At 35.8% G+C, this 23,810-nt stretch overlaps 1 protein-coding gene across 23 annotated transcripts in view; it reads left to right on the top strand.

Annotated features, from left to right (window-relative positions):
- LOC139810542 (CUGBP Elav-like family member 1-A) overlaps positions 1–23,810 on the top strand; it is a 497,386-nt gene that overhangs the window by 411,059 nt on the left and 62,517 nt on the right. For all 23 annotated transcript variants that reach the window (XR_011731420.1, XM_071774183.1, XM_071774182.1 and 20 more), the window contains one exon: positions 18,102–18,150. Coding sequence is in view for 22 of the 23 variants with exons in the window: in XM_071774183.1 (XP_071630284.1) it covers positions 18,102–18,150 (49 nt within the window). In the remaining variant the exon portion in view is untranslated. The remainder of the gene's footprint in view (positions 1–18,101; positions 18,151–23,810) is intronic.

Consider the following 23,810-nt stretch of genomic DNA (forward strand, 5'->3'; position numbering starts at 1 on the left):
CCTCGCTGCGGATGGTGGCTTTAGCATCCACGATAGCAGCGGCGACGATGGCGACGACGGCGGAGTCGTTGATGTCGCGGCCAACCGATTTTTCGAATACGCGATCGTCAGCCTTGGTATGGCGTATATTGCGCGACATGACCACGTGCGAATGGCACATTTGATGCGAAATCAATGAGATAGAAAGAGCGACAGAGAAAGGAAATCCACGAAGCGACAGTTTGATTACGTCTACTCGGACTTGGCGAGGCCGCGAGCGAATTGAACGAGAGATTTTAACAGGACCGGGGTAACGGCGATAACGCTCGCAGGTGCCGTAACTGTTATCAGTGGAGTCGTTAAATGCGTGGTATTGACGTGCTCGCTTTTTGGAGATTAACGTTTCGTAGTATCGATTTGTACAAAGCCGGCGCTCGTGGGGAAGTTTGTTGATTGCTCGTTACACCCGTGCGAATTGAAAAGAGATGAATGAGACTAACAGAAATACTTCCTAAAACCGAAATATGAGGGTGTTTTAGTTGAAATAATTTCTAATAAGTGTTTTCAATTTTAAATGATTTTTTCAAAATAGATTTTGCTTGTACGCTATCATGCTTTAATGCAAATTTAGGAAATAGTACTAGTATTCTCAAAGGTGTACTATATGACGACATTCACCTTTGCGCGCTGTTATAACAGTTGTAATTTCACACTGATTTCTATGGCCTGTTATTTCTGCAGTGGAATTTCTCTGGTATAATTTTACACAAATTGGTTAACTAAAAATATCATCGAGAATTGTTTTGTTTGAACATATAAGACTTTTCATTTATTTTCTTGCTTTAAAAACCGTAATTCTTTACCACTTATTACATCGATGATATTGACGCATTTCGAGAACGAAAAATAAATATGTTTGAAAATTTAAATACTTTTTAATACATTTATAAAACGATTAGAGACGTGATAAGTTTATCTTTATTTTTATAACTTTTTTTATTTGAACACTTTAGTTAAGTTTATTTCAGAATAGATATTGGATTTAGTACATAAATTTGGTTTAGTTTTCTTAACATCAAAGTTTAAAAGTTACGATTGTTATTGATACACTGAGAAAAAAAATTTGTTAATTCCAAAAAATATTTAGCAATCGATACGAGCAACTAAACGCATTAGTTGTTTCAACAATTATTAAGTTGCACTAAAAAAGGTATAATGCATTCATGTCAACCTTTAAAATGTTTTAATCAAGAATTAATTTAACTAACGTTTAGTTAAACTACCTAAAATATTTAGTTGCTCGTATCGGACTAAATATTTTTGCGATTAACAAATTTTTTTTCTCAGTGTATAAAAAATGTACGCAAGTTGTTTGTAAGTATACTGATTGTCTATACGTACATTTTCTATTTATACAGCACACATTATATATGTTATCCATTTCTAAATATATAGGTACAGTGTGTGTATAAATGGAAAATGTACGTGATATCAGACAATGCGTATACTTACACACAATTTGTTTACATTTTTTTATATCAATAACAATCTTAATTTTTAAACCGTTGATGTTAAGATTAATATGAAATTCCTTCATTATTATATAGTAATACATATATCGATAACTCGAGATGCTTCTCTATCGTGTGTCCTCTCACGAATCATTAAGTAGCAGTTCCCATTTGCTGCATGTGGACCAACCAGTTTCTCCCCACACGAGAATCCACTCTAGAAAATTTCTCGTGCGGGGGGACGGGGGTACAGTTTGGAATATTAAAATTCCTGGGATCAGGTGGACTCGAACTCGATTCCTCGCGATTTCGAGTCTGCCACTTTATTACTAGACCACACTGCCATCCATATTGTATGTATGTATATAAACTTTCAAAAAGGAGCAAACCAAAAACAAAGCAACAAAGAACTTAGAAATACATATAATTTCTCTGACGCAAATATTGACGAATACAAAACTGATACATTTTCGATAATAATTGTATGTATTTCTCAGTCTTTTTTATTGCATTCGTTTGTGGTTTGCTCCTTCTTGAGAATTTTTGCTTCTTCCTTCTTTTCCTCCTTCGAGTTTCTAAATACAACAGACATTTTTAATACATCTTTTACATTTGCATTTATATTTCTATAGTATTTTCTGGTATATGAAAAATTTCTTAGATCTCTATATTTATTGGAAATGCCTGTATGCCTCTGCCTTTTTAACAAACCACGGCTTTAAGGAGAAATACATTTTGTTATTAGGGGGGAGCTTCTTTACTTCTTTACTATAATTTATAGTTTTCTTAGCCGATGGCTTTCAGTGTGTATATATTTGTGATCTTTATAGTATTTATAGTATTAAATTTTTATTTTTTATGTTTAATAATTATATTAAATAAGCCATGTTATAAGAAATAAGAAACTTTTTCTGTTCAATTTATCTCTTAATATTATCTCTTAATTTATATATCGACGGTTTAATATCTTGTTTGACAATTTTTTAAAACGATGCAAAATGTTATAAAGAAATCGAAATATGTGAAGAACAATCTGTCAGCATATTTTAATAATTTGAAAAATAGTGTATTGTACAAACATTAATTCAAGCTTCTTGATATTGATGCCCAAAGCTGACATTTTTATCCGTCCAAAGTCGTCCATTTCGATATCACTATTGATAAATCGTAAGGAGCAAAAATTCCGTCCCATTTCCTCGAGATGATTTTTCATCGTGAAAGATTTGTTGTGCCTGGCACGAGATGAACGTCCGTTCTGTCGCGTCGGGTCGCGTCGCGTCTCCATGCCAAGCTGGACCGCGAGATTTCTTCGCACAAATAGAAAGGAGAGAACCGGCACTCCCGCTAGGCTTTACGTCGTGTAATCTTGGGCTGAGTGACACGAAGACAGCAAGTACCGGATAAATTTGCCGGAAAGAAATTGGAAAAAAGAAGAGAACCGTGAAAGAGAGTGAGAGAAGGGAAAGGTACACACGTGTCTCTGCGTATGAGAATGGACTGGAAACGCGGATAAACCTGAGGCACTTTAAGGAAAAAGAATTGGAGGGAAATATATGTCTCTTCGTAAATCTTCTCTACTAAAATTAATCTCCTAAAACTACAAAAGATACATTAAAATACAAATGCAAGTTGCAAAATGAGAAGCCTAATTTACCTCCAGGAAATTGTTTAAACAGACTCGTTTAAACAATTGCGAATAAGTGTAACGTTCTTTTAAAAAATTGGTCGATGCTATAATAATTTTGAAGAAATTATGAATTTAAATACGGAAGTTGCGTTTTATTACTATCGTAAATGATATTAGGATTTAGTATATGTTTTTTTGGGGGATTAGAATCAAAATTGAAGTCTATACCTGAAGTCAAATCCCATCAGCACAATTATGAAACTGCATTATTTGGGCCAATTATAGGAATAATTTGGTACGATTATTGAATATTGTCGAACGCTTCAAACATTGTATTAGTAATTTATGACATCATAACGATATATAATTGCTACAACAATAACCGATAATTTTATTTCGTTACTCGTTCGTTGATGAATGAAGAGCACTTTACCGACAACTGTTGTTTTTACAGCGCATTTTTATTTTCCTCGGAAATGGTGGCAACAGCAAGCACTTCTCTTTCTTTGTTAGAATTGAATGTAATTTCATAGAAGACACTGTGTTCTTCCTCCTCGATCGATCTCTTAGTTCGCAACTAGGTCAGCAACTTCCCTATAGTGCTCGTATTACGCACATGTATAGCAACACGATACAGCTAGAAACACGTTAATTTGATTATATCTACAGTAAAACAAATAATTACCTCAGTTGATTTTGTCCCGATAATTTGCAATTTGTTTTACCAAAAATTACGAAACGTATAAAAACAATTCCAGAATTTATTCCTTAATACAATTTTTATCAATTTCACATGCGTGTGTACTCATGTGCATGTACATGCAATCCCACGCACACAAAAATGGAGACTTAATTATAGAGTCATTCAATATTAAAATGGAAGAACGCTGGCAGAGCTTCAGATAAAAACAGTAAAATATTTACTTAACTTTTAGTTGATTTTAACATCAACGCTGGCATTTAAATTAAAGTTTAATTATCAAAATATTTAAAATTTAAACTTTAAAAGAGGTTACAAAATAATTTTTCCACAGTTCGGATCGAGTTTTTAGCTATTCGTCTATGTATAGAATTGCTATTTTGAGCATAGTAGTGCTTATTAATTAAACATTATCAATAAATTACAGATGAATTAATCATGATCGGACACTTGTATCTGCTATCTCAAGTTGAGTTTCGCGAAAATCTCTAATGACCGTGAAATCCGCGTAATCCGAGGCAAATCGAAAACACAGAACGTCCGTATGGAGGTATACTACAACTCCACGATGACAAATGAAACGCTTAAGTCGGATGCAAATGGAAATACACGGGGGATGAAATCGCTTCAGGAGGGGGATTACTTCCGCGCTTACTCGGCGGAAAGAGTGGGAGTACCGCGAGCACAATTCCCGCAAAAATCTGATTCCGAAACAATTAGTCATACGGCGATCCACGAATAACCGATTTGTCTCGCGACGAGCGCGCACAATTGTGACGTTTTGTATGTATATGCGTATACGTGCCTGTACGTATACGTTCCCATCCACCTCGTTGTGACCTCAATCCAATTCCCGGGGGATATTATAACGCGGTGTATTATCCCGAGTCATCGAATATTCCCGCCGACCGCGAAGACCGATCCCACTCGGCACAGAAATAAAGAAATAGTGATCTCTCGTGACACGGAGACAAATCTTTCTTCCTACCTGGCAGTCGCTCGCGGACCAGCTCTTCTCCCTCCCTCTCTGTCTCCCCGACAGGAAACTTTCAATTTCCGGATATATCGTTCTTGGGCAGCATCGAATACGCGCGATACAATAACGTTGGGTTTATTGAGCGCTCTTCCTTGAGCCTGCAGGCAATCGATCCTTTTTCTTTTCCGTGAAAATCGATCTTTCGTATAACTCTTCGATCTCGACATGAATGCAAAACATCTTGTTTGTTTTTTGCATCTATCCGTAGTCTCCTTTATTATTATGCTAAATTTACGTTTTTTTTAGCTGCAGTATGTTTCTTGATAAAGTATCAACGTATAATTGGACCGTTGCTGTAAGAGAGATGAGTCGAGAAAACAGGAGTATAAATTTTCTTACGATAAGTTATGATACTATAGTTTCTAGTCTGTAATATCTTATGTATATCACACGTGTTAGATATATATGGCTTGCGACATGGTGTGCGTCAAATCGAAGGGATACGGGGTTGTAAAATTGAATAAACATTGAATAAAATACCGGTTTGATAAAATGTTCGATCGACTGTTTAGCCGGTAAAAACTTTCAACGAAACGCGTCCGCGCTAAAAGAAATATTTCCAATTAAACATTTCGTGAGGTTACCGTTTTTTAAGCAGCAACGTTTTACAAATCATGTTTACTTGCTGTTTTCGTCATCCAATTTTACTATTTGTATCTACGTACATATTTAACTTAGTTTATTCTCGACGAAGCTGCATATATCGCGCGACTACGTGATATAGACCAAAAATGATGAGGATTATTACGGACGAGCTCTCAAGTTCCAAACTCACTGATAATTGAAACGAATTTAATTCTGCAATGCTCATTCAGCATATATAAGGCAATCACAAATAATCAGCTCTTAATAGGATGACTTGTTTAAAACGTTACCAAGGATATTAAGCAAAGAAATTTTCTCGACTTTTTTAAATCAGATAATCAAATATTTTTCTTAAGTGTTGACTTAATAAAATCACATTTAATATCCGAGATGGAATTAACTTCACTTGATTGACCGACGATTAATCAGTGCACAATGACCGAAACGTAAATGTTTAGACCTGTCTTGTATTTAAATCCTACGATATTTTATCTTATTTTCACGTACATGGCTTTCTAATTATCAAAAGAATAACAACAATCTTAGATTCGCAGTAATGTGTTATAAAAAATTTAATATCGCTTAATATGCCTTCCTCGATGCTTTTGACAATTTTCTTTATTCCGTTTGCGATTCTATCACTTCGCGAATCGCTTCTCATCGGGCAGTCGAAATTCTTCGATCGACTGTCCGGAAGAAGAAAAAGGAAGGTAGAAATGCAACGACACATCGCACATGCCGCTGTAAAGATATTTCGTGGACAGTGAAAAAGCGCACGTTTAGGAGATTGGGATGGCGAAAGAAAGGCGCGAGGGGTTGATCCGCCGGAATGGGACACCAGAGGGATGACCCGATGGCGCCCGGGGACATACAGGCAGAGGGCGTGTTGCCAACTGCAGTTTCGCAGCAGCGTTCTTCAAATCGATTCCCATTTCCCTGAGAAATGCAGCACGCTGACGGAAATGCCCGCCCATGCTGGATAGAATCGCGGAATGGAAATTGATAGCGCGAACGCGAAACGAGCCGGCGCTCGCTCCTACGAAAGTCATCGCGAAGGTAATCAATTGCAATTGTATTCTGCGAGCGAAAGATTGTGAGTCGTGAACTTCTTCAGTTTTAGTATAAGAGTCACGAAAATGAAGTAATGTAGAGCAGAGCATGTGTACGCGATAACCGCAATACACATGTTATGCACTTCCAAAAAGAGAGGTAAGAAAAATAAGTGTAAATAAAAGTAGATAATAGTGCAGATAAATAGATAACGAACGATTGACAAACGCGATATCAAATTTATTTGGAACTTTCGTTGACGTTCCGTCTTGTAAGTAAATCAGATTAGCGTATCCGAATTTTAAAAATTCGTAATCGTTATTCATTCGTTATTCGTTTGCTCAACTCGTATCTAGTATTGCATTTAAAATCGTTAAATGATAAAAATTATAAATAAGTAACTGCTCGAGCAAGAAGATCATTGCAGTGCGCACATGTACAATCTCAAAATGACTGTGTACGTGAGTCCACGTGTCGAAGGGAAGGAAGAGAACCAATGTTTTGTTTAAACGTTCTCGCCGATACACGTCCCTTCGCGCCGGATGGCCGTGTCTAGATCGCTGACGAAAACCGGCCGATCGTACAATATGCTGGAGTAAATCTGTGGCAAGTAAACAGACGTCAGTCACGCATAAATGATTACACGTCGCTCGCGCGCAACGCGCGCGCACACACACCCACGTGTATCAATCACCGGCTGGTTTACTCGAATGCCGGCTTGCCAAGTAATTTAATCACTTTTAGTACTCCATTTGTATTCTGGAAATTTCGGGTAATTGATTGCAACGCGCGCCAATCGTTGGACATTAAATTATATAGCTCATAACCATCATAATCGCGCAGGAAGATTAGCGTTACTGTCGAAACTCGAAGAGAAACAGCCAGTGTTTCAATTTTTTATCTCGCTTAGCTTAGTAATTGCATTAAAATTATATTTGTGGAAAATATCACGTCTGAAATATTGATATAATTATTTCAAGAAGGGATTTTTAAGCTTTATTTTATGGATGGCATATAATGTAGCAAGAAAACTTCAATTTTTTAATATTTATAATATACCACCATCCAAATATTTTATATACAAATTTTTAAGATTTTATATACTTATTTCAATTTAACTAAATATTATACGAGTACACAAAGATACACAAAGATTAATTTTAATTTTGTTTAACTTGCTCTATACTATACTCAACTACTGCTTAATTGAAAGTTTAACGTTATTATTACGAATTTTAATCACTTTCTACAAAAGTTTAGTAATTATTATTATTAAAAGCAACAACCGATGATTTCAAACGATTAGATAATTATTTACCTAACCTTACATGAATAGACTAGCTATAGTAAATGTAAGAGTTGTTAAAAAAATTATGTAGTAAAACCGAGAATAGGGATAGGAAATCCGGAAAATCCGCTACAACGGATTCGATTGCACGCGTAATTCATTGCGCGTTAAATTATGGCTCATAACTATTCTCCGCATTTTCTATGAAAAGTGGAGACCATAATTTTTTTATTTCCCTTACGGAAGACATAAAGTTTTTATTATACCTACAATTTTCTGGAACAATTCCCTTCGACTGGCTATAGACACCAAGATTTACGCGACGTACGTCAGAATAGAGCTTTGTTCAAAGATTTGTGACTGGTGGTTGTGTGCCAATTTTGTAAATATTTTGCTGTGCGAAACTGCGCAGAAAAACTGTCAAAATTAAATACCTAAAATTATTTTCGAAACAGATAGAGTATATTCAGAAAATGCCAATATTTAAGAAGCCGTTTTCTTTTTAAATAACGTTTATTTTAGAAGAAAGAGAGCGAAGAATAAATATTATAACGGAGGAACACGCTATTTGAATTTATTTGAACTCTATAATCGATAGTTCTACTACGCCGTATTTTAAACATATATAAGTGGATTTGTGTTTCATTTTGCAAAGTCTCTCTGAAGTAAACGAATTTATATTCAAATATATCATCTGCATCAGGTATCGTTTAATTTCCGCCCATTCAATATGAGAGAACGAGCAAAGCCAAATGTGTACCAGCTAGCGGATCGATCCACATCGAGCATTTACAAACTGCTCGACAAAACGGGTGCATTCGCTAATTTTTCATGAAAAGACGTCAGACATCCTCGGCTTTCCGGGCTGGCGACTCGACGAAAGCCAGTGACATGCGCGACGGAAATGAAGACGAGATCGTATGCCGAGATAAGTCGCGAAAACTCTCAAAAATTCACGGTCAGGCGAAGCGCTGAAAGGGCTCCGTTCCCCGAAGAAAGCCGCGTAGCGGAAATTGAATGACGACGCATCATTTGCAACTCGCGCCGGAAACCGTCGGTGTTCGTTCGAGGTCTCCGGTTGCGATAACGATGACGCCGCCGCCGCGCCGCCGCGCCGTCGTGTTACGATAAAAATTTATGCATTCCCTGCGACTGGCGATGAAATACGTCTGGGCAATGGCGGCATACAAAATGTGATAATGTATCATTTCCCGTATATGTATCGGTATACCTGATCGCTCATAAATAGTGCGTCGGTCTTCAAAATTACTTAAGAAACATTTTGAAAAATCTCATGGTCGATATAATTATATTATTAATAACATAGTGGGAATGAGCTATCGAGAAATATCATAATATTTATGACTTTCTAACAAACAGCCAAATAATATTACTCCTTTTATGTAAATGTAAATATGTTTATTAATTAATATTATTGACCAGTTAGCAATTAAATTTTAATCTTCCATGCTTATAACCTAGTTGATGGTAATATTTAACCGGACAATTTGATTGATTATTCAGCAGGTATTTAAATAACTGTTTATAAATAAAGTCTGGCAAAATGTTTAAATAAATCTGTTTTACAAATGCATATATTTATGTTTTTCCAATAAAACGTGCTACGTATGATTTATTGTGTATTTCGGCTGAAAATCGTTTTTGTTATTTGTTACAACGGGAAATTTATTTTGCGCTATATATAACGTGATGCTGCAAAGGGTTAAACGACCACTTTTTGCGAAATGCCTGAATTGATGATCTATAATCTATATTGATGTTTATCTACATCTCCTCGGCAGGTTACATTACCAAACAACCATTATTCATAAATTTGATAGGCATGTTTGCTCCTATCATAACATCTACCAACTTTTCATTCTTTTTTATTTCCATGCAGCATGCCACGCTCTACCGGCCTTCTCGTATTTCATTCCTCCGTAATTGAGAATGTATTTTGTCGACCCGCTCAAAAACAGTCTCTCTGTTGCTTGTTAATAAAGAAAATTAATTTTCCGCCATACGCAGCATTCCGACGTACAGCAAAGAATCAACCCTCACTGTCCGCAAACACTTGGGATATAATGTTACCATAATTCCATTTTAAGAGATTGCACTACCAGACGTGTTCATAAATTTAATGGATATGTCGGCTTTACGCAGTTGATTTTCCTATATTTCATTTTTTCCCATATTATATCAGCACATACAATAATGATAGATAAATTCCAATTTTTGAAGCTCTAAAGATAGTCGCAATTTTGCTCCAACAGGCAGAGTTATTAAATATTTGCAAAGTTACATTTATACGTCTGATAAATTATATATATTTCTTGGGGCGGAACGGAATTAATGTGAAATTGGTTCATCTTTATTGAAGGATATCCGACCACATTCGCTTTACATGTCATTTATCTTATTTCTCTTTATTATCGACCGCATTGACAATGTCGAAATAATACATATTGATCCACCTGTCTTTAACGAACAATTTGTATATTCTTAAATATAGCTTATGCTGCGATAAGGTATCATCTCGATATTTTTTTTTCAAAAGAACTTGCATTACAACTCAGCAATTGATTCAATGATTATCACAATATAATTTATTATTATTACAATTGTGGTGGTTCATTTACTCGCTGGTCTCGGTTAATTTTGAAATTAATTCAACTATAACTTGCTCTGTGTGCACCTCTTTGAAAAAATAAATAAAACTACAAAAATACATCGGAGAATCATGCGAAATGCGGTTGAAGATAAATGACGTTGATGAAACCGGCCTTGAAAGACAGAATTACCAAACGTGGCCATAAATTTGATGAGCATGTTTGCTCCCGTCGAGCAAAATCGACCAGAAATTGATCCTTTCTCACTCCAGGCTCTGCCGTGCCACCGGCGCTCTCGTATTTCATGTTTCCCTTCATTGAGAACATCGGTTTCGCCGTGTCGCAGCGCAGCGCCCACCCTTCGCCGAGCGTCGGTTCGCGCGGATGCACGTGGCGGCCGCATTTTTTTCTCCCCCGCCGCGTCGCGTCGTCGCTAAAATCCATGCAGATTTTTCACAAGCAGGCTCTCTTCGCTGCGCGCGGGCGCGCGTCCGCCAACCATCGGGGAAAAAAAGCATCCCGCCGGCCAGCCACCTCTTTCTCCCCCGGCCAACCCTCTCGTCGTACCCTTTTTTTCATTCTGTCGACGCTGCCCGACGTGGCGGTACGTGAAACGAATTTATAACTGACGATATACGACGGCCGAGCCCTTGAGTCGAATACGTCGATTTTAATACCCGCTACCTACGGCCGTGCACCCCAGCCACCCCGCCTACGCGCCCTTGTCACTTTCGGGGCAACCCCTCGAATGTCAAAGCGCACCCTGGCCGATCGGCTTTTACCGTGTGGATATTGAATTTATACCGCATAGTCGAGAGATCTGGTGGGAAATATGCGGGCAGAGATGAACAAAAGCGAATTTTTCTTGATCGAGAGTACTATCGCCATTCGCCATTGCCGATACTATTTAAAATTGACAACTTTGTATTTTGCAGCATGTATATGAGAGATTTTCCGTGCGTTAGATAAAAAAGTATCGAGTATGGGTTATAAATATTTCTCTGTTTTCATATCGCTAGTACGAGTGTGCGTGCGATCTATCTATGTGCGAATAGCTAAAGTCGCGAAAGGCAACAAACATGCATTCACAAAATATCAAGCAAATAAAATATTTTCTGATAGAATTGAACTTTCTAAAAATATGCGGTGGAATATGCATGACTTTTTACATAGAAAATTGTAAATGAAAAAAAAATATTGTATATATTCTTTTGAACTTTCAAATACAATATTGTTTGCAAAATTTCTTGACCACCATATCGAATATGCAATTTAAACGATGAATATTTTCACATTTTTCGCAAGAAGTTTCGAAATAAAAAGAATTGGTGCGCTTGTCTTATAAAAATATGTGTATATATATAAAAACTTTGCAAGTAATAAAACTCGACTATTGCATAGAAGATACGGATTGAAACTGTATAAATATGAAACATATAAAACCGCACTTGCATGCATCGCATATATTCCAGATTCAATAAAATAATTCTACAAAGTAACAATTTTCATAAAAGCAAGTAAATAATTTCAGAACAATAATATAACATTTTTTTCTATCTTGATCGAAAGTGCAAAATGATAAACACTTTCGAAGAAACATATCACAGCTAACGGAAAACATTTATAAATATCGAGTCTTGCTCATTCTTCAACTGCGACTATTTTTGTTTACAAAATTTTATACATCCCTAATATCTCAGAAAATATGAATTGGTACGAATATCACGAAAAGTATCCCCATCTTCATATGAGCAAGCAAATTGTGAAGATTGAAAGTCGTGAAAATCAGCGTCAGCAAATGGTGAAAGTATGAATTACCACTTTTTGTAATTTTGTCGACGATTAAAGCATAGGATAGAGATTGGTGTCGAGATAGTGGCAGAATTTACGCGACTCAAGGTGAAGACAGGAGAGGCCAAAGGGGGGAAAGAAAGGACTAGTAGCGTTGGGTGTGAAGGCGCGTTCTTTTTAAAGCGTGACGACGCGGAAAAGAGAGGACGGCGCAACTTTAAATCCAGTCGTCACACCATTCCCCATCCTCACACGAAGATTATAAAAATTACCCTCCACCGGTCTTACAATGGGGTCGAGATTAAAAGTCACGAAGCCGGAGTCAGCAGGCGTCGGCGTCGCGACGCGCACGGTACCGTTCCGGCAGGAAAGCGGAACTGCTACTTTCGTAATCCGGACGCGGCCGAGCGAAGAAGGATAAAGGAGCTTCGGTATTCTGGAAATGAGTGAGACACGGGAATACGTAAGCAGAGGTATAACTTTAAATCGAGTCTTCTCCCTCCACCCTGTTTTCATGGAGACAGGAGAGATACCGTTGAAACCGAATAGTTTATCTTACATCTTAAAAAGATATCAAAACAAGTAGAATATAATAAAAATAATGGATGTACAAATGAACTATTAGAAAAATAATTATGAAATGAAACGAAAAGACCGATATATTAAATTGTATTAAACGTATTTGATAAACCAGAAAGATTACAAATAATTGATGAGATCTTTGTATTTAGATAATTTTTAGTATATTATTTCCGGTATAAGAATACAAGAAATTTTTTAATTATTATGATAGTCAGAGTCATAAGTAAACTTGTGTAACTTAAAATGTTAAATATTTCAGACAACCACCTCCAAAAAATGAGATAGTTCAGCAAAATAAAATTATTATATAATTACCTTTTACAATAAAAAAAAGTTTTTGGTATTGATTTATAACGATATAACCTAATTTTGCTTAAGCTTATTATTTGACGTAAAACAGTTATACTATAATCCATTGTGAGTATTCGAAATATCTCTACTGCTATATGGTTGGATTAAAATTTTGCAAGATAAAAGGTCGGGTCTCCGACTTATGATGGTGGAAAAAGAATTTCTACGAAAGAAAACTTGCACTTCCTAAATGAGGATGAACGCTGGGAGAAATTCACGAGTGTAACTCCAACTCTGGCGGCTCCTTCTTTTGCGCGAAAACTGTTGAACTTCATTTCTTGGGAAGAGTCTGGATTAAAAATCGAGAATTGCAGTCCGTCAGGAGGATTGTGCACGTTCGAAAGGCTAAAAGCCGATTACGCTTCATCTATTCCTGATATTTTATTATTCCAAAGATATCAGCGTTTCGGGGAACATTTAGACCCCGTGAGATCTCATTTAATTTCTTCGCGCCAGGTATCGCCTAGGTATCGTTCCACGCTTTCCCAAATTTCTCACCGAGACGTTCTCGCGTTACCGAAACTCGCGCTTCTCGAATTACGGGGCCTCCATAAAAATCCCGTCGAGAAGACGGAGTTTATCCTCGCCTACGGATCGAACCATCCGTCGACTTTAAACGGAATTGCTATGCACGAAATTACCGAATCGGCCGCAATATAAAGGTACGATGCGGAAGGCACTAAACTCAAACGCGCCACGCGCTTAGCATAGATATGAATTTCAAGCTGGCTCTCACATTGCGATACGAGAAATTCTTTCGCGTCCGGAGTATCGAGGAGATTCGCAAATAGAATATTCTGAACTCACTCGCAACAAGATATCTCTGCGCACCCCTGAACGGGATGCATCTTCTTATCCTCCGGCAGAATTCTTTTTGCACTGTATTTTTCATGATATCAAAAACCATTCTTTAGATTCTTATAATTCATCGCATGGACACGGATTTATATCAGCTTTAGATTAATCTTTACACTTTTTTAATTAATGTTAATTGTTTCTAATTATAAGGCGATTATATAAGCATCAAACTAAAACATTCACGAAGATTCAAAGATGACAGATAATGATTACACGACTGGTTTTTGATACGAGCGTTTCCGCTCGTTGATTTAAGAGGCCGGCTAGCAGGCATTTCTCCAAGCAACATGGTCGAGTGATCCAGTGCTCTATTTATGAGTGCGTAAAATCTCTTGATCTGTTGGGTCGCTTAATTTATATCGCCAGGCATGCCGTGGATTAATGAGAAATTTTATTATGACAGACTCTCGAGACAAATCGTACAAACAACGCGTTCGTTATCTGGCTGTTATCCTTCAATTTACGAACAACCATGAAAATTAAATTTGCATTATATGTTAATATTTTTACAATTATGAAACATTTTAAAAATACAGCTCCAAACAAACAATAAAGACTTATGAAAAAGTTATTGACATTATCACAGTTTGCTATTCTCAAGTTATGTAAGATTATCTTAAATCACTAAGGCTATTTACTGAAAATATATTTATTTCTTATAAAATAACGTATATTTCTTAGCCAAGTGATATTTCGATGTAAGCTATCAAAAATTGAAAATATTAGCTTTTTCAATATGTAGAATAGTGTACTTAAAATATTGAAGCTATTGCACAGTATTATATTCCGTTATGTCTCATATCGGTAAAGTATACTAGCTTACAGCTCTATATAGCGAATCTGGTGCCTCCAGATTGCATCATCGTTGTGGTATATGGGTCGTTAGTCGATGCGCATAATCTTCGATCGCAATCGTGGCTGGTGGGCCGATTATACCTGACTTGGCGTATCGATCCCACTGGTCGATACGGATATCGAATTCGAATCTTGGGATGATCCTTCCCGGCACAGACGGCTGCGAGATAGAACCGGAGGCACAATTGCGAGCAACCCAGTTTCGGGAATGAATGGCAAATGAGCGCCGGAGTTCTCAGTGAACATGCTCTGCGGGAGAAGTCTTAACCTTTCGGCCCTAAAAATGATCGTATAACTGCCCGACGGATTACATCAAATTCAAGGAGTTATGAAAATGACTGTCTATGGAATTAGACTACCTATAAACGTGACTACTATCTATGGAAAGGCCCGTGTAACTCGCCATTCTTATAAAGATATGTAGAATAGACATTTTGAATTGAGCAGATTTATATAGCTTATACTTATGGAATTGAAAATAGAATTATAAATTTATAGATGATAGCATGAATATCTAACATGACACAAATACCTATCAATAGTATAAACCTCAATACTAATTTATATTGTACTGAATTATACAAGAATTATAATCCGAAATCCACAGAAGCGATAACTCCTCACATTAAAGGTTTATGCAATTGAGAGTTTACGAAATAAAGACTAAGAAGTATCAAGAATTGGAAACAAGTTACACGAATAAACAAAGTATAACAAAGAGAGAAATAACGACTTATTATGGTAAAAAAAAATTTTTTTAGAATAAATTAACATATATATGTTATTTTTAAGCAATCGCACAAATGTTAACTTTTTATAAATATTTCCAATAAGCAATATTGCTTTTTTTCATTTTCATATTCACCAGTATCTTTCATCATTCTAATACGTTATGATGACATGGCTGCTCGTATTTAATCAATTAACGATGACGTGTTGACGAAGTGTACTTCTTACTTCTTTCGTTTCTTGCAACGCCGTGAGTCATTCATTACGACTGGCAGCACATCGAGGATCTCTCGAACGTTTCCATCGAGCTTTCTTATCGTCGCCAGAACTTAGTGATGGCGTTAAATTTAACGAGCCCAATAATTAAATTAAAAATGAGGAGTTCGAAAGTGGCTCAGATCGTATAACACACAACTCCTTCATGGCTCTCGTTGAAGTATAAATTGCTCGATCGATATAATTCGAGCATCGTAAAAACTGATAGCTCATTTCTCCGGCGTGTAATAACTATCATAATAAATGGAAATGTTAGACTGGCTGCCATTTTCCTTGAAAAAGGGAGATTCTATCGCAACGTACCTAAATGATATCCCTTTCTGTTTCTCTCTTATGATCCCTCTCTCTTTCTTTCTTTCCCTCCTCATGCAGTTATTTTGTTATGGCGCAATAATGCATCATCTCGGCTGGAAGGGCTTAACTTTATGATACAGCCATTGCATTTTTATTTGCCAAGAATAATCACCTCACTAATTTTTTATGAGTCTTCATAAGACAGCTAGTGGCAGCTGTTAAGCAATATATATTCAGAAATTCATACAATATAAAGAATGTTGTATTAAAAAATAAAAAATTTTTATTTTTTAAACAGTATATAATAAAATTATATATATATATATATATATTATTTTATTATATACTGTTATATATATGTATATAGTAACTGTATATTATCGATAATTACTCTGCGAATGCAATAAATGCAATTTTTACGGAACAAAGCATTGTAAACGAAATAGTTGAGGTCTATCGATTATTGTACTAAGCTATTAATTGCGTATCGCAATTTAAAAAAAAAGCTTAATTGAGTGCACTTTTTTTCAAAAAATCTCTATGATATTGAAATAATCTGAGAGAATATTTTAAATGTACACAGCAAAAATATGAAAGCTTGCGCACGTGTTCAGCCACGATAACATTTATTTACTTGAAAATTGTGTACAACTCGTCGCACGTATTCTGTTTCAATTGTATAATTGCTAAAACATTCGCTTGCAATGAATTTTATCCCGCAGCAAACTCCACACAATTAAATTTGACATAAATCGATTTTATTACAACGAGCGTAGATAATCGCACGTATGGCGTATATCGCACTACTATGCAGTTATGCACTGGTGCTTCTCAGTTCTTATCTATTTATGAAGATCTCGCGTATTTGTCGCGAACACGTAGCCATGCAGTCATCGATTCATTGCGCAGAAAATCTCATTGCATTCATTCGAACGAATACACCGAAATGATTTTCATGTTCACACAAGCGGTTGGTCATACGATAAATCTACTTTTCCAAACTCGATTTCCATGCGTTTCCCTCATAAATATCGTTTATAAAAAAAACATCGTCTGTTTCAATGGCTTTTTGCTATATAATAATGAGCACTCTATTATCGCGATATTTCTGTCATTACAGAAGTGCGTATTAGGATTTTAACGACTGCTTTTTTTAAGTAATATATTTTCTGATTTTTATTAATTATTTATATCAAATTTTGTTGATAATTGAACGTCAAATTATATTAATGCCTATATCTAATACTGATTTTAGTTGAAAAACAGAAAAATGTTTAGCTAATGTAGCACTAAAGAGCATAAGCCAGAAATACTAAAAGAATATGTATTTTATGATGATTTTAAAGATATAGCTATTTTTTATTAATAAATTATATTTTAAAATTATTTCTAATAAATGTATGAAAAATTAATATATTTTTTACCTATAACTGTCAAAATATTTAAAAGAGTTAAAAGATAAAATTTAAAAAAATTAATAGTTAAGAATGTTATTAAAAAAAGATATATTTCAAGCTAGTATATTTTTAAAGAATCAGTAAATATATAATGGTAAATTGTTGTGCACAACCGGAAAAAGCACGCTGTATCGATATACATACAATAGATATTATGTTTGTACCGACGCCGCGACAGTACAACGTTCTGTAAAACATTCCGGCGAATTCCAGCATTATATCGCGTTCGATTTTCGGTCTCGCGCACGAAATAGGAAAGAATCCTTAGAATAAGACCGAGCGAATTGCGTTCGTACTCATCTCTACGTAAGTACAACGAGAGCGAACCGCAAACCACGGAATACGGCTTCCTGTTGTTGCATTTTTCAAAAAGCGCGGAACGAACTTTGCACCCGAACTCGCTCTCTAACGTCGACGCGATATCGGCAGTCTTATCAATAATAAATGTAACTTTTATCACATGCGCCCGGACGCTTGCGAAGTGCGGGAACGCAAACTATATCGTTGATTCTTTTATTTTCAGATGCGCCATCCGATCCAAATGAAGCCGGCCGACAGCGAGAACCGGAATGGTGAGTGAAAATTTTAATTATTTCTCCGAGACGCGCTAAGATTGCGAATTAAAACTTGAATATCGCAATGCTTTCAGACCATATTGTAAGTGAATTAATATCGAATTAATTTTTAAGCAAACCAAAGTATTGTTTTCATGAGAAGAAAAAATTTGTACTCTTGTCGCTTACATTAAGCGATTGGTAAAAATTAAAATAATAGCAACTTGTTTTATTAATCGATCTATTAAAGCAAAGAATTAGCTGGTATGTAGGTACAGCTTAGCTACTACAGCAGCAAAAGCATGTAATTTTAGTAAGCAATCGAGAGATGTGGAGCGTTTTATATCAGATATATTTTTCGTAAAGTAATCCAATCCATGTTTTCTTATAAACAAACTAAATCTGGATCTTTTTCGTATGAACCGAATTTTAGTTTTAATAAAAGATACTAAATCTTTTATAAAAATATAATGAGATTTTGAGCGTCTTATTTAATGATTGCTCGATCGCTTCGAAGCTCTGGCACGATTAAGGAATGCCGAGCAACGGCGGTATAACCGAAGGAGAAGACAACAATAACGGTCGCGAAGGTAAAGTTAACTCTCTTCGCTCGGCGGAGAATGCAGCTCAAAGCGCGTTCATTAGATGCTAATTAATTGGTTGAATTGAGGGGCTTGTCGAGATTGCGTAGTCAAAGAAGACATAAGCGAGCTGCGAAGCACCAAGCGGTAGGACGATAAGGTAGGCCAGGAAAGTCGTGAGAGGATGGGCAGAGACGAACAAATTTTGCAACATACAGTTACCAGGACGACGAAAGGGTCGTCTTGCACGCGAATTCTTACATGGCACGTTCCTTTCCTTTTTATAATATCTTCTTGATCTTTTTAAATTCTCCACTTTCATTAGTGAATTCACTCGGACAATATTGCGTCGTTCGTACACCACGATAAATTGCAGACATCACCTGGTGGCAGAAAACATCAGATATTATTCTAGGTATTGCGTAGATATTGTATATAAACGTTCCATTCAGAGAGTAATTATATTTTAATACAAAAGTATATAACAGAAAAGTACTAGGTACAAAAGATAATAATTAGTAATACTAGAGTATTAGCAGAGAGTACTAGAATAATAGATTAGAGAGAAGACTAAAGGTTGATGAACTGACTCTTTTCCTCATTCCATTATAAAATCTATATTTTATAAATTAAAAATTGTTTCGCTATAGATATACATTTAAATATAAATATGTACTATGAGAAATTATAAATAAAGTGTCAAATCATAATTTAATGCTGATATTCTTAATAACGCTTATCAAAAGTAAATGAATGTGATTGAAAAGATGGGAGAAAGATAATAATCATCCCTCGTGATGCATGAATATTATTCATGTAGAAGATTTTACTTCGAGTTCTCTAATTTCTTCCATCGCGCATCGATCGGGAAAGGGCCATGTAAAAATTCGAGAACGTCGAAAAGCGCATCGGGGGATCGTATCGCGAAAACCAACAGGAGAGTCAACGAACGCGGCAAAACGCGCGATTTTTTTACGGATAACTGCGCCGCGTTAGCAATAAAAATTCGACTACCGGCTGGACGGGGGTGTAACGTAAAGCGTATATAAAACCGGCCACGTCGGTGGGACGACGCAAAACGAATGCTAATGAAATATTAACGACACCCGTCACGTGCTGCGCTCGGCTGGACCGCACGGTTCCTCTCTTTCCTCTCCCTTTTTCTCTGTTTCTTCTCTTTCTTTCTCGCACGATCGTTCACTCTTCCGTCCCATGCTTCGCCCTCCACGCTCCTTCTCCCCCTTTTTTACTCGTCCCGTTTGTCTTTCTCCTGTTTTTTTTTTTATTTTGCGCCGCATAAGAACTCGTCCCCTCCCAAAGGATGCTCGTGCATGCACGGGGCCGTTTTTTTCACATCGATGCGCAACGCCGTTTCAGGCGCTCTATCAGCGCTGTGTGCAAATGACATGCCAAATTGTAATCACGCCAAGATTCAAGCAGCTTTACACCTCGCGTTTAGCGTTAACCGAAACCTGATTCTGACACTTTGTTTGTTACGGTCGAGCTTGCGCAGTTGCGCGAACAAGATCCTAGATCAAGTAACCGCGTTACATGGACCGACGCTCGATCCTGTTTACCAGCAGTTACGCGTTAAACAGAAGTTACTCCATTGGTTAACTGTTCAATCGCGACGGCTTCACAATTGAATTTATCTTAATTTTTCAATTAAATTAACGAAGACAATTCTAAGTGGTAAAAATATCGCAAGTGGAAAAAATGCAATTGGATAGATAATTAGAAAGAACCTACATTTTCTGAAGAATTTTTTGAAATTTCGCAACGCAATTAAATGCGTTTCTTTACAACAATCTAAGAAAAATATTAGAATACTAAAAATAGTAGCAAACGAAGAAGAATAGTATGTAACAATAAATATATTTGTTTAAAAATGTGTAAGAAGAGTCTTTTCTTTTTTTAATGTAATTTTTCTCGATGGAATTAGCAGAAAAAAGAAATTTGTAAAAATTCATAAAAATAATGAATTTATATAATATGAAAAAAGCTTCTCAACTTTACTATATTTATATTTTTATTGAAAATCTCTAGGTTACAGAATATAATACCATCAGTATTGTTATTATACGTTAAATATTTAAAACAGTTATAATGAGTGCAAATATTAAAGCATATTAAATAGATGTCATGATAAAAAATGTATTGCATAATACTAGGATGTGGCGCTTAAAAATATAATATAATGTAAAGCAAGAATAGCCCATTGCAACGTGTCACCAAGAATTAACGGCCAACGGAATTAACACTATATGAACATTTGTGTTTCAAATAAAAATTTAGAATATTTACACAAATCTCAATTATCGAAACAGTTGTAAGAAAGGGGTATATAGTTATATATATGTTAATCATTTGATTTATGTCTGGATTACCGCCGATAGGTGGCAAAAACTCGATTTACTTACGGCATAAGCGAACGGAACTGGGGTACAAGTGCATAACATCCGTTTTGTATATAAAAATGAATAGACACGACGTGTTGTGTAACCGAAACCGAGATCAGGCTATTCGTAACCACGCGCACGTGCAATACGGAAAAGGATTTTTCCATATAGGATGCGGGACGTGCGCGGCGCTGCGGCCGCCATGAATAGTGCCGTTGTAGCTACATGCAAATCCCGGTAAAACGGGAAAATAGTAAACAAGAAGAGAACGCACGCTATCCGGTATCAGAGTATTATAGTTGCCTTGTCGTTAGGTGAATCTCATGAACGCCGCAACTGACGTAAGCCGAATTCAGATAAAGCAGCTCACGAGCTCGCGTACAAAGCGCGAGATTAGTCGCCAACGTAAAACTTACTTTCTCGGAAACACGTAGATACAATGTACATACGCAGCGCATTGGCATCCTTATATAACCGGACTGATTCACTGATGAATTGCTTTAAATATGATAACATTTATGAGAATTAGTATCCGACAATTGTCAACGCGAATTTATGAATAAGTCTCCAAGCTCCAAGTGGAAGAATTAAAGAGATTAGTTAACAATTACAGTTGTAGAATTTTTTTTTTGCAACATGGAAAAAAAGGATTAGCATTACAGCATTTAGGGATAATTGAAATTTTTTGCAGCGAGAGCTACAATTTAGCAATAGTAGCAAAACTTTTTGTTGAGTTTAGCTTTTTCTGCAAAAAAATGTTAGCTATGCCTATTTTACAACTAAATTTGCTAAAGTAGTTAATCCTTTCTTTCTGTGAAAATTAATAAATACACGCGTGATATATAAATACATTAGAATGGTGTCAAACAATTATTCTTATTTAATTGAATAATTTTCTTTTGTTCACGCAATAACTTCCTAAATAGTTCTGTAAGATAAATTACCTTTTATTCAAGGTAACATAATCGAGGCTCATTTCCACTTACCATTTTGAGTAATCTCATGCTATTGCATTTCGCTCATAATCGAGGAAACTACTGAATGAAGGACGATCTTTACCTCTTGTCCTATAATTATTCTTGTCAATGACGTAGTGGCGGGTGAACCGTTTTAGCGGTGTTTCCGACGGGATGCACGCCGATCAAGGGACCTCTGTCACAACGTCAAGCGCGACAGCTTAACGAAAAGAAGAACGAAGAGAGTGAAAGCTTTATTTATATCCGTGACATTCTGTTTATTTTGGCTGACAGACTAGGCTCGCTCCGGGCTCTAGCTAGTAACGGGCTCTAGCTGATCCCTTCCTTGCGAATCCCATTTTGTCCCGACATTGTTTCAGTCCGATTACATCACGTCTTCTTACCAAACACGAGCCTCGAAATTGAATTAGATGTCGATTTCTTCATGGAAAACGATTACCGCGCGCTAATGGTCGCACATTACGCGATATCTGTCTGCAATTCAATCTTTTCTTTCTTCAGTCTATTCCTCTATCTTGAACCTGATACCGGTCAACGCACGTTCTATCTTCACGTTCTGCTATCAGTTGATGTGCCTGCCTATATAAACTTTACGAGGAATAAAATCAGCGTTTCGTTTATCAATACCAGCGAAAGACAAATGACATTATTCTTCTATTCTTCTCAAGAATAGAAATTAAAGAACTTATACAATAACTATATACTAAACTCTGAATTTGTTTGATTCAATTAAGTCAACAAAGTTTAAAAAAATGTTGTAAAATTATTGTTTATTTTATCTATTGCAGAATTTTTAATTAAAGCCATGTAATTTTGTTTCTAGAATAGATTTTGATTTAACAATTTAAAGATTTTTAAAAAGAGGAAAGTTTTAATTGAATAAGTTTGATATTATTAGGATTTTATTTTGACAGTTTACATCCCATTTTTAATCTTCCTGCATTTCGATAGGCTCTCTGTATTATCCTTTCGCGCGACGAATAATTTGATTATTTTTTAATCCTGGTACATTTCTAGTCAATATTTGTTTATTGACGAGATGTGACAGGTAAATATAATGGATGGATATATCCTCGACTTTTATGCAATTTTTAATTGGGAACCGTTTTATTTATGTATTATCTCGTTTTATACAACCTCGATGCATATTCGTCAGTAATTTTATTTCTGTAATTACCCTGGTGTAGATACATTTTATATATATATATATATATATATATATATATATATATATATATATATATATAATGCAGCCTATTATACAAAAATTTTACATTAAAATCAAAATTGCCTGTAAAGTGAGTGAAGATTGCCAGTTTCAAGGATTCATTGAGAAAATGATAGCGTCGTAAATTATAGTCCGACTTAGTGCCACATCGTAGTAATAAAATTTATGTCATTCTCACGCATTCAACTCACTGGTACTTGCATTATTCGCTATTCATGTTTATTAAACGTTACGAAATGTTACTTACGTACATCATCTCTTTAATTGCACACGCGAGCTAAATTGTTCGTTATATAATCGCAAATTATAAGAAATACATTGCCATGAGTAATATTGGCTGTTTTTTCCAATTATGAGTCATTGCATGATTTTTTCCTTAAAAAAGTATTCGTAAGTAGTATTAATACTGTAAATAGTTACATCATAAATGAAGTTAAAAGCAAAATTTATTAGTCGATAGCAAAATGCTTTAATATAATTATCCCCTTTCAAT

The sequence above is a fragment of the Temnothorax longispinosus genome, chromosome 3, assembly GCF_030848805.1.
Source record: "Temnothorax longispinosus isolate EJ_2023e chromosome 3, Tlon_JGU_v1, whole genome shotgun sequence".
NCBI lineage: Eukaryota > Metazoa > Arthropoda > Insecta > Hymenoptera > Formicidae > Temnothorax > Temnothorax longispinosus.